The 12,226-nt window shown below is 45.5% G+C and overlaps 1 protein-coding gene across 1 annotated transcript in view; it reads left to right on the forward strand.

Moving 5' to 3' along the window:
• The window catches only part of ACVR2B (activin A receptor type 2B), a 197,071-nt gene that overhangs the window by 151,844 nt on the left and 33,001 nt on the right, over positions 1-12,226 (forward strand). Inside the window, exon 5 of the mRNA XM_077268673.1 lies at positions 2,549-2,692. Coding sequence (XP_077124788.1) covers positions 2,549-2,692 — 144 coding nt within the window. The remainder of the gene's footprint in view (positions 1-2,548; positions 2,693-12,226) is intronic.

Genomic DNA, 12,226 nt, shown 5'->3' on the forward strand with positions numbered 1-12,226 from the left:
TTCTACGTAGACGTTTATCAGTGACCTATGAATGTCCTCTGCAGACTTGGGATTTATGCGCGGTCTTTCGGTAACACTAGAAGAGTGACCTGGTCATGGAGTACGCCACAAGATTCATACATTAACATATTCACGCCACATCATTGGCATATTCATATTTTTGTGTGGGCCATACAGGGAGAGTAACAAACTAAAGCAAAAGATAACTGCCTGGTCACTGCTTTTATCCTGCAGTGTTAAAACTATGGGCACTAATGAGTTTTACTTACTCTTATCTCCCAAAATTACTCCCTTTCTTTATTAAAGGAGCAGTCTCATAAGAAACTATTAGTATGCATCTCATGGAGGCCCCTCATGCTCTTTGGGACCCCCTCTGTAGATGCGTCAGGAGAGGTCGGTAAACACCGGCTCTCACTCTGGTTGACGCCATAGATTGGTATGGTAATATTTCATTTCTCCTGTAGTAGATAACTATGGCTAGCCTAAGCTTAACGCTCAAAAACAGCTGAACATCTGGGATTTATGAAGTCAAACTCTTGAATAGAACTTTTACATGGCTGACTTGAATACAGAAAGCAGTTTTTATTGGGACACAGCCCCTTATAGAGAACCTGTCAACCATTTTACCATGCTAAATTGGCCGCATCCCATAATAGAGGCTGCAGAACTGAATAAAATTGTTGTTTGGTTTTTTTTGTACTTCTCATCTCCATTGTGGAGATATTAGCTTGTAATGTTTAGATTGAGGGGGCGTGACCAGTGATCCCTCTCCAGGGGGCGTTTACTTTTTCTCCTGCATGACATTAACCAATCATAAGCAGCAGGCAGCGTGCATGAGGAAGAAAGAACATGCCCCCAAAGCAGGTCACAACAGCCTTTATCTAAGATGAACTGACACTCCGCCCCGCTCTCCTCCATGATCTGATTTCTGACACCTAATGTGTAGAAAAGAGCAGAGCTACTTGTCATTATAAAGACTTCTAGCAGCTTATATCTCAAGACTCTGCAGTACCACACTCCTCCCCCAACACTAACTGCTGTGCTAAGAGCTAATGAAGGTGTTAGTAATGACACACCGCTTTGTTATATTCTACTCGGTATGTGCAGATCACAGAGAAGACTACACCTGTCTGTCATTACATGTGTCACACTGAAGGGTGGGGGGTTCTCCTTTTATAATTGTTCAACTTCATGCAGAGAAAATTGTAAATGGAAGGGCAGATGTCTGCAGTAAGGAGATTGAATGGAGTAGTGGCCAGTTATGCTGCATTGAGATGGAACAGAGGCTTGGGTCACTGTTTCAGTGAAATTAAGGGGTCCCAGTGGTGCTGCCAACTAAACAACAAAGCACAGGCACACAGAGCCACTTTGTGTGGCCCAAAAAATTCTGTGAACCTTTCCAACTAATTGTTTTACATCTATCTATGCTCCCCTGTGTTTCCGGTAAAGCCAGATCTGCCAGTTAAGGAAGAAAATGGCGGAGATTGATGGAAAACAAGTAGGTCGCCAGTTGACCGGTACTGTTTCACGCACTGACTACCTATGCTTGGTTTTGTGCTGACCCTCCCTTCTAATAAAGGTGCCCTAATGATTTCTTCCTCAATTACCAATTTATTTATTTTATTTTTTTTCTCCCATTTAATATTACCGTGAAATCGGTTACCAATCCAAGCTGAACTTGTAAAACCTTTTGATGAAAATTAACTTGAGAACAATAAGGAGAAGTCTTGAAACCTTAATTGTGTCAAGTAATCTTTTAGTTTATGGTTCCTTTAAAACTCCATGTAATAACGCTATTGATTTCCATTCACCTAGATATATGCTAATACGTTGGGTATCCGGTAGTGCGATCTTATTTAGTAACCGCCAGACTTTAACCACAAGCAACTTTGGATCAATACAAGATTTTTATTTTCTTGTGCGTGTGCCATGTACTTGACGTTAAACGTAATTTAAGAGCGCATTTTCTGAAAGTGCTACACGACTGTTTTTGAGTAAATGGATCACAATTACTATGCCTTTAATTCCAAAGTGCTAATTGACTATAAAATGTTACATGGTTTTATATCGGGAGCTTTATAGCCTTGCTGCGGCAGAAGGCTGTGCGGAGAAGTGCTTCATCAAACGGGCATCTCCATAACCGACATGAGTTGCAGAGACCATCGCTGCTTTTGTAAACCTGCCAAAATAATGAAGCGTGCGTGCGTGGTCTTTTACTGTACAAGCGCCATTCTGTTTATTAGTGTCCATAGTAACACCGCTCCGAAAAACATTTTTTTTCATTCAAAAGGCTCTAGTCCTAATCAGTCACATTCCCGAGCCGACGTCTTCAGGCTCAGAAATATATACAGACATTTTTATATTTTATTTTGCACACGCACGGCCTAATGAAGATTTTGTGGCTTTGGCGCAGATCACGGTAGATGGGCATAAAGGTTATTGCAGCCCAATAGCTAATTAGTTACTTATTCTCCTCCACGAGGCAGAGGTTATTTGGAACTGTGTAAGGCTCATAAAAGATCAATGGTGTGTTTCTCTATCTACCTAGGATCCCGGCCCACCTCCACCATCTCCATTAGTTGGACTGAAGCCCCTGCAGTTGCTGGAAATCAAGGCGCGGGGACGCTTTGGCTGCGTCTGGAAGGCACGACTGATAAACGAATATGTAGCCGTGAAAATCTTTCCTGTTCAGGTAAGATTAACTTTTGTTTTTATATTTTGTGGAGCGCCTTTAATGAGGTCTAATACTGGTGCATGGGCAAGAAAATAAAGCGCGCACTGTAAGGGGAGAGTCAGATGAGGATCGCAACGCAATGCTTGGACTGGCTGGTGGCTCTCCTGACCCGAGCATGACCGCTGCATAGAAATACATGTACCAGTAAAGTTACTAAAGAAGGACGTCTGGTGCTCGGGGTCGGGGGAGCTGCCAGCCAGTCCGAGCATTGCGTTGCGATCCTAGTCCACGTTATACTGCCGTCTGACTTTTCCCTAAAGAGGACCTGTTTTGCTCTTATTTTATTGTACTGTTCCCAATTATATTCCATTTTTTTTTTTCAATCTACCAAAGATATGGGCCTTTCTATCCTTTCTATTTAGGGTACCAAAACACTTTATTTTTTTATTCCACCAGGGGAACGTTGCTCACAGCATTCCCTTTTTACTGCTGTGCATAAGCATCCCCTTGGTGAAGACCATAAAAAGTAGCACTAAATATAAAAAACGGCCCATATCTGGAGCAGTGGAAATAAATTGAGCAAAAACTGCCCACTTTACCCCTTTGACAGGTCCTTTCCTTCTCCTGACTTGTCCATTTTAGTGAATCATTTACTTTTTTTCATCTGAATACCATTATTCAGGAGAATCTTTTCTTGGACATCGACGTAAAACTGTTGCATTATTATTTCTCCTGGAAAGTTTTGAATAAATGAACAACTGGGTGTAACCAGCTGGGCGTGTGTCTGAGCATGCTCAATCAGTGCTCTTAGTGGAGGGACACACCCATTTGAAGGGGATTTGGCAGTTTTTGTTTGCTATTTTTCCCACACATTAGGAGGAAAAACAAAAGAGGAAGGAAGAATGCAGAATTCTAAGGAAAGATGTTCCAAAGTGATTTTATAGAAAATGCAAAAAGCTTACAAAAACAAACATGTCAGAAAATATTTAGATCTGTTTCGAATATTTTTAGTTAAATGTAAACAAGCATCATTAACTTGCTATATAGTAATTCATTTTATGTTTTGGGCAGAAAAATCTGTCTGTACAGCCGCTCTTGTGGCCACAACTTGTGGCAATAGAGTACATAGTGTGTGGTAAATGTGTTTGACTCTTACCAAACCTATGACGTACATACTGGTATGCATAAAGCCATACTTACATAGATATACGTATACATGTATAGATAGATGGACGCACACACGCATACATACACTTACTATAGAAATATACAGAAGATACTTTCTATTGAAGATGGTAGTAGTACACCAAAATAGCACCATGTCAGATCTATTCTGACCTATGGATACATTACATACCTAAGTTTCCATGAATATACTGGATTTGTACCTTCATTGTATGAAGATGGCCTCCGGACATGATTAGACGCCCCTAAGCCTCCCCCCTTACTCGCATACCTACCCCTTACCCCACCTCTTCCCCATAAGCCTCCCTCCCCCCATACCCACCCCTTACTCCTCCCCCATACCCACCCCTTACTCCTCCCCCAAAATCACTTGTTACTAGTGTTGAGCGATACCGTCCGATACTTGAAAGTATCGGTATCGGAAAGTATCGGCCGATACCGGCAAAGTATCGGATCCAATCCGATACCGATACCCGATACCAATACAAGTCAATGGGACTCAAGTATCGGACGGTATTCCTGATGGTTCCCAGGGTCTGAAGGAGAGGAAACTCTCCTTCAGGCCCTGGGAACCATATTAATGTGTAAAATAAAGAATTAAAATAAAAAATATCGCTATACTCACCTGTCCGACGCAGCCGGGACCTCAGCGAGGGAACCGGCAGCGTTGTTTGTTTAAAATTCGCGCTTTTACTTGGTTACGTGAAGTCCCGGCTTGTGATTGGTCAGGGCGGCCATGTTGCCGGGACGCGGACCAATCACAGCAAGCCGTGACGAAATTACGTCACGGCTTGCTGTGATTGGTCCGCGTCCCGGCAACATGGCCGCCATTAACCAATCACAAGCCGTGACGTCACGGGAGGCTGGACATGCGCGTATTTTGAAAAGCGCGCGTGTCCAGCCTCCAGTGACGTCCCGGCTTGTGATTGGTTAATGGCGGCCATGTTGCCGGGACGTCACTGGAGGCTGGACACGCGCGCTTTTCAAAATACGCGCATGTCCAGCCTCCCGTGACGTCCCGGCTTGTGATTGGTTAATGGCGGCCATGTTGCCGGGACGTCACTGGAGGCTGGACACGCGCGCTTTTCAAAATACGCGCATGTCCAGCCTCCCGTGACGTCACGGCTTGTGATTGGTTAATGGCGGCCATGTTGCCGGGACGCGGACCAATCACAGCAAGCCGTGACGTAATTTCGTCACGGCTTGCTGTGATTGGTCCGCGTCCCGGCAACATGGCCGCCCTGACCAATCACAAGCCGGGACTTCACGTAACCAAGTAAAAGCGCGAAATTTAAACAAACAACGCTGCCGGTTCCCTCGCTGAGGTCCCGGCTGCGTCGGACAGGTGAGTATAGCGATATTTTTTATTTTAATTCTCTTTTTTACACATTATTACATTAATGTTGTTGCGATACCCGATACCCAATATCACAAAAGTATCGGATCTCGGTATCGGAAATTCCGATACAGCAAGTATCGGCCGATACCCGATACTTGCAGTATCGGAATGCTCAACACTACTTGTTACCCCTCCCCCATACCCACCGCTTAAACACCCCACTCCATCCCTCATACCCACCCCCTTACCCCCTCCCACCCCATACTCTCACACTCACCCCCTCCACCCACGCCATACCAACACACTTACCCCCTCCACCCACCCCCATACCCACACTTGCCCCTCCCCCCACCCCATACCCACACACTTACTCCTCCCCCCACCCCATACCCACACTTACCCCTCCCCCCACCCCCATGCCCACACTTACCCCCCTCTCACCCCCATACCCACCCCTCACTCCTCCCCATACCCACAGTTACCTCTCCCACCCCATACCCACCCCTTACCCCCTCCCACCCCCATACCCACAGTTACCCCCTCCCACCTCCATACCCACACTTGCCCCTCCCATACCCACACACACTCACTCCCTCTCCCACCCAACAATTCCCCGTCTCACCCCTCCTTCCTTCAGAAAACAAGCAGGATTTTTAGTGGGCATAAAGTAGATCCTGCTATAAACATACAATGATTTACTGCAGATTTATAATTACATGTAAACAGTATAAAGTACAGCATGTCTTCCCCTACTAAGCAGGGTCTCGTGTTTCGGGGGAATTTTCCTGTAAGGGCACACATGTGATGCAGGCTGAGAGTGGGGTCCAGTGACTTACCCTTCCTGCCAGCTGTTTCTAGAGGTAGATTGCACACACGTTTCTTGTCAGTCACCCCAGGGACAGACGGCAGAGCTGCTTTATGTCAGGCTTCGTCTGTGATCTGTTGTGTTTCTCATATCCACAATGGCACTCCATAGATACCTTGGCAGTGATCACTCCGGGCAGTGTAGTCGGAGCGTGGTCTATTGCTCTAGACTGGCTGATAATTGGGATCCAGCGATCCTATGCGCACAGAACCATGGTATTAAACATTGTGATCAGTGCATTGATGGTTGGACGGCGCACATACACTTAAAGGGAATCTGTCAGCAGGTTTTTGCTATGTAATCTGAGGACAGCATGAGGTAGATTTTTTTGTGAATGATGACCGTTGTAAAGGTCTGCAGCATTATGAAATGCAGTATAGTTCTTGTGATTAGCTATGTCTGTTACCCCATGTGCAGGGCATTGCAGTAGCTTTGGTATCCATGGTTACAACCACTCATAGTGACAGTTCTTGTAAATATGGATATCTAAGCTACTGCAATGCCCTGCACATGGGGTAAGAGACATAGCTAATCACAAGAACTATACTGTATTTATAATTGGAGCTATTGTTATTACACCCACTACATATTGGGATAGCATCTTGGAGGTGGGAATATGAGTGTAAGTAAGAGTGTAAGACCTGGATAACGCCAGTAGCAAGCCTGCAGTCCGGCGGATTTCCATTCTTTCTTTCTTTAGGACAGATGTAGTCTATGGATATCTGATATTCAGTGTTTTTGGTTTTTCATTAGCACATAGATTACCTTCTTATTGATTGTCTGCGATCTAGTTTCTGGAGCACACAGCCAGGGTACAATTGCAGAAAGGAGTTTGGTGTGTTCGCTGGGAAAGTAGCTTGGTAACTTCACAGCGAGAAGTCTGCTTTTCCTAATTGCTAGACGCTTACATTCTGTACTCCTGGTGATCTGAACATTAATCTGCGTGACACTGCAATCCCCAGGCCTTCCTTAATTTTATTTTCATTACCAAGCCACTGTACTTTGCGCTCCAGAGACTTTCTTTTCAACCATTGTGTGGAGAAGGCAAAAAAATAGACCCTGTGGAAGAAACTTACTCTCAAGGGTCAGCCTCGGATAAGAATCCCCAGCCTATGAGCATTGTGTTCAGGATGTGAAAACTACTTATTGCTATGGAATAAACGGGTGATCGGGGTTTTCTTGGGGTAGTTTTGCAACTACAGAGATTTGAAGGAACAGAAGCCTGGGAATTGCCGGATAAAGTATTTTGCAATTTTGTAAGTCAAAGATCATTTTGTGAACAGTAGAATTGATCATTTATTCAGCTCTCCAGAGATTTTTTTTTAATTTTCCTACATTAAACGATTGCATATAAGAATCTTTGCAGCAAATGTTCGTCTCCAACACTCTTGTAAAAAAATAATAAACTAAACGAGGGTAGGCAGATTGTATCCTGCTCAGATCTCTCCTGCTTATAAATGTATCTTTCATAATTAAAGGAGATCGCCACCTTTTGTAAGGACAATTCTTTTTTTAATTCTATATCATCTGTGTGGCACTGACTATTGCTGACTGCAGAATGAGTTAACGGAGGAGCAGTCAGTGAGCTTGGTCTTTGCACAGAATTGGCCACAGACCACATCAGTGTTGGGAAACAAAGGACTCTGTTAAAGCCAAACGATGCAACATTTTTAATAAAGCTGAACGGCAAAAGTAATGATCTGCCTCAAATACATGCATATAAATGAAAAAAAAGAGAAACAAAAATGTCCACAAAGGGGAGAATGGCTATTAGAAATACGTATGTGCTAAATGCATGAATGCATTTACAAAAAAAAATGTTACACCTACACCTTACCCTGCTGTGGTTTGATTAGCATGATTCTGATGTGAGACGACTTGTGAGGGTGCCGACGTATTATGGAGAGGCATGTATCTGGATTAAACCATTCCTGTATGTATGTATGTATATATATATATATGTATATATAAAAAAAATCTGCAGTTTGCTAGATTTCTATTAAACATTACAGCAACAAGATTTGCTCCATTATCCAATTCTTTGTAAAATTGGGCCAGACTTCGCCTTTTCTCTCTCTTCCCATCTGTCTCTTCGCCTCCCTTCTCTCTCTTTACCTCCCTTCTCTCTCTTGGCCTCCCCCTCTCTCTTGGCCTCCCCCTCTCCCTCTTTGCCCCCCTCTCCCTCTTTGCCCCCCTCTCCCTCTTTGCCCCCCTCTCCCTCTTTGCCCCCCTCTCCCTCTTTGCCTCCCTTCTCTCTTTGCCTCCCTTCTCTCTTTGCCTCCCTTCTCTCTTTGCCTCCCTTCTCTCTTTGCCTCCCTTCTCTCTTTGCCTCCCTTCTCTCTGCCTCCCCTCTTTGCTTCCCTCTCTTTGCCTCCCCTGTCCCCTCTCTGCCTCCCCTCTCTTCGCCTCCCCCTCCTCTCTCTTTGACTCCCCTCTCTTCTCTCTTTGCCTCCCCTCTCCTCTTTGCCTCCCCCTCTTTGCCTCCTCTCTCTCTTTGCCTCCCCTCTCCTCTCTGCCTCCCATCTCCTCTCTGCCTCCCCTCTCCTCTCTGCCTCCCATCTCTTTGCCTCCCCTCTCCTCTCTGCCTCCCCTCTCTTCACCTCCACCTCCCCTCTCTTTGCCTCCCCTCTTTGCCTCCCCTCTCTCTTTGCCTCCCCTCTCTCTTTGCCTCCCCTCTCTCTTTGCCTCCCCTCTCTCTTTTCCTCCCCTCTCTTTGCCTCCCCTCTCTTTGCCTCCCCTCTCCTCTCTTTGCCTCCTTTCTCTCTTCGCCTCCACCTCCCCTCTTTGCCTCCCCTCTCCTCTTTGCCTCCCCCTCTTTGCCTCCCCTCTCTCTTTGCCTCCCATCTCTTTGCCTCCCCTCTCCCTCTTTGCCTCCCTTCTCTTTGCCTCCCTTCTCTTTGCCTCCCTTCTCTTTGCCTCCCTTCTCTCTTTGCCTCCCTTCTCTCTTTGCCTCCCTTCTCTCTTTGCCTCCCTTCTCTCTTTGCCTCCCTTCTCTTTGCCTCCCTTCTCTCTGCCTCCCCTCTTTGCCTCCCCTGTCCCCTCTCTGCCTCCCCTCTCTTCGCCTCCCCCTCCTCTCTCTTTGCCTCCCCTCTCTTCTCTCTTTGCCTCCCCTCTCTTCTTTGCCTCCCCCTCTTTGCCTCCCCTCTCTCTTTGCCTCCCGTCTCTTTGCCTCCCCTCTCCTCTCTGCCTCCCCTCTCCTCTTTGCCTCCCCTCTCCTCTCTGCCTCCCCTCTCTTCACCTCCACCTCCCCTCTCTTTGCCTCCCCTCTTTGCCTCCCCTCTCTTTGCCTCCCCTCTCTTTGCCTCCCCTCTCTCTCTTTGCCTCCCCTCTCTCTTTGCCTCCCTTCTCCTCTCTCTTTGCCTCCACCTCCCCTCTCTCTTTGCCTCCCCTCTCTCTCTTTGCCTCCCCTCTCTCTCTTTGCCTCCCCTCTCTCTTTGCCTCCCCTCTCTCTCTTTGCCTCCCCTCTCTCTCTTTGCCTCCCCTCTCTCTCTTTGCCTTCCCTCTCTCTCTTTGCCTCCCCTCTCTCTCTTTGCCTCCCCTCTCCTCTTTGCCTCCCCTCTCCTCTTTGCCTCCCCTCTCCTCTCTGCCTCCCCTCTCCTCTTTGCCTCCCCTCTCCTCTCTTTGCCTCCTTTCTCTCTTCGCCACCACCTCCCCTCTCTCTTTGCCTCCCCTCTCTCTCTGCCTCCCCTCTCTCTCTTTGCCTCCCCTCTCTCTTTGCCTCCCCTCTCTTTGCCTCCCCTCTCTCTCTTTGCCTCCCCTCTCTCTCTTTGCCTCCCCTCTCTCTTTGCCTCCCCTCTCTCTTTGCCTCCCCTCTCTCTCTTTGCCTCCCCTCTCTCTCTTTGCCTCCCCTCTCTCTCTTTGCCTCCCCTCTCCTCTCTCTTTGCCTCCCTTCTCCTCTCTCTTCGCCTCCACCTCCCCTCTCTCTTTGCCTCCCCTCTCTCTTCGCCTATTTGCAGATTGGCTCCAGACCACATCTGCTGCAGATTCCCAGTGTGTGTGAACCTACCTTTTAGGCCGGCTTAAGCTTATGCATGATGATGTAATTGAGGGTTGATTCACTGTCCATGTATGGGCCACGATTTCTAAACCGCCCGTGGGTCTCTAATACTTATACAAGGCTGCCTTGATCGGGTCAGGAGACCCACAACTAGTGCAAAAACTGTGGTCCATCCATAGACCCGTGAATCTGGCCTTAATTACATTAACCTGCATAAGATTTATTTTTGCACAAACAGGAGAGATGATCAATAAGGTATTTATAGGCTATTTCAGAAATACCCTCTAGCGACAAATGATTGGCTCTTAATGAGTTCTTTATTTCTTGCTGGACCTTTAGGGCCTATTAATGTGTCAGAGCCTGGGCTGATACAATTTTTGAAAACTTAAAAACTAACGATACATTAATTTTAAGGATTACATGTCTCCGTATTCGTGTGTGTTCATTGAAATTGTACACAGTGGATTTACTTACCGTAGTTTTATATTTGTTGCAAAACTGTAACGATTTTTATTTATTTTTTTACGGTTCCAGAATTAAGCCCATATATTTTGATCTCTCATCTCAATGTTCTTATGGCAGGTTAAAGTCAATATGAGGAGTATGATGGGATCCTAAGAAACATACGATGAGGTTAAATTTATGGGCAGTACTGGCGAACATTTGGTTATTTCCGTGATGCTGTCCCTTTAATGCAAATTTGGCACATTATTATGTCGGGGCGCAGCTAGGTAATGGTCATTTACATGGACAGAGCCGTTTTGTATAAATGACATTATTACCCAAGAATTTGAAAGGCATTCGGGATACGCTAATTTGAAGAAAAATCATTTGCTTTTCCGCGTTCATTACCATTAAAATCTCAGCTGAGCGTCTCCTGTTCACGGCATTGTGTGCGCTAAACACTGTACAGACTAAGCCCTGGCCCGCTCTTGGCTTCTCACCAGAAGAAACACAGGAGGTGAAAGCTGGCAGTGCCCTGTAAATCAGGGAGCCGAGCTTTCTTTGTACACCGCTCTGTGCCGAGGGCTCATTCACATTCCAAACATGGAAGTTCACTGTTGATTCCCTTTTGTAAAGTTCTCCAGTTTGGAGTTAAATAAAATAACCGCAATGGAAATTTGGGTAGGAATCTAATTTTCTTCACTCACTTAAAGGCTCTTCTCTGTTCCCCCCCCCCCCCCCCCCCAAAAAAAAAAAAAAAAGACAAGAACAATTATGGAAAAGTGTACAAACCCTATTTTTGTAGTTGGATAAAGGCTTGATTGGGTTTATGCTCATTAAGTCAAGATTGTGTTCTAATGCTGAAAATATTTTGAAAGGTCGGAATGTAGGGAGTTGTGTGTGAAGCGCGACGCTGTTTAGAGAGGAAGCGGGTATTTTTGCTGCCTTTTCGTTTAGTGACTTTTTCTTTTCCTTTACACTATGCCTTTAAAATATTTTTGGACTATAAATGATGACGATTGGGCTCTGATTTAGAAAAACTTGTCGTGTAATTGGGGCTAAAAATAATTTTTGGATTTCATTAAAATTTTCTCATGGTCTGACAGCAGAGTTTGTAACGTTTATCAGTCTTTTTCTGTGCTCCTCTTGCTGATTTCTGACCTTGTCAAAGGTAAATGTGCGGGAAACAAAGAGCTGCAAAATGGTGCACTATGTTTTTTTACTAAGTATAGTTTTAGCACCAAATACTTGCAATCGGGTAAAAAATAATGTTCCCAAAGGTGGATAATCCTGTGAACCCCCGTTTAGGACCCTTATCTTTTACACATATGGTCTGGGGTGTCGTTGCTAAGTCCCCTTATATTTTTTTTTTGTTTGGGGGGGGAGGTAATAAGAAAAGCTTAATAAAACGATATCTTCAATCTGATGTCTTATTGCATAAAAATCCACATTTGTCTTATGTGTATAAATGAGCTGTTAAGATCTATGGGCCGGACATAGATCGTCCTGAGAATCTGCCTTCAGGGCTCATTTTAAATGAAATGGGACATTACAAGTGTGAAACAGGTAATGACTGACGGTCTGTTCTCCTAATCACACACCGCTCTATAATGAGATCAGAACTAACACAGTACAGCAGAAGTGAACTATGTCTCATTACAAACCTTTGCAGCAGCACTTGTGCTGTCAACACTGCTGCAGAGCTGTGCCAGATTATAACTA

This window comes from Ranitomeya variabilis, chromosome 6 (assembly GCF_051348905.1).
Source record: "Ranitomeya variabilis isolate aRanVar5 chromosome 6, aRanVar5.hap1, whole genome shotgun sequence".
Lineage (NCBI taxonomy): Eukaryota > Metazoa > Chordata > Amphibia > Anura > Dendrobatidae > Ranitomeya > Ranitomeya variabilis.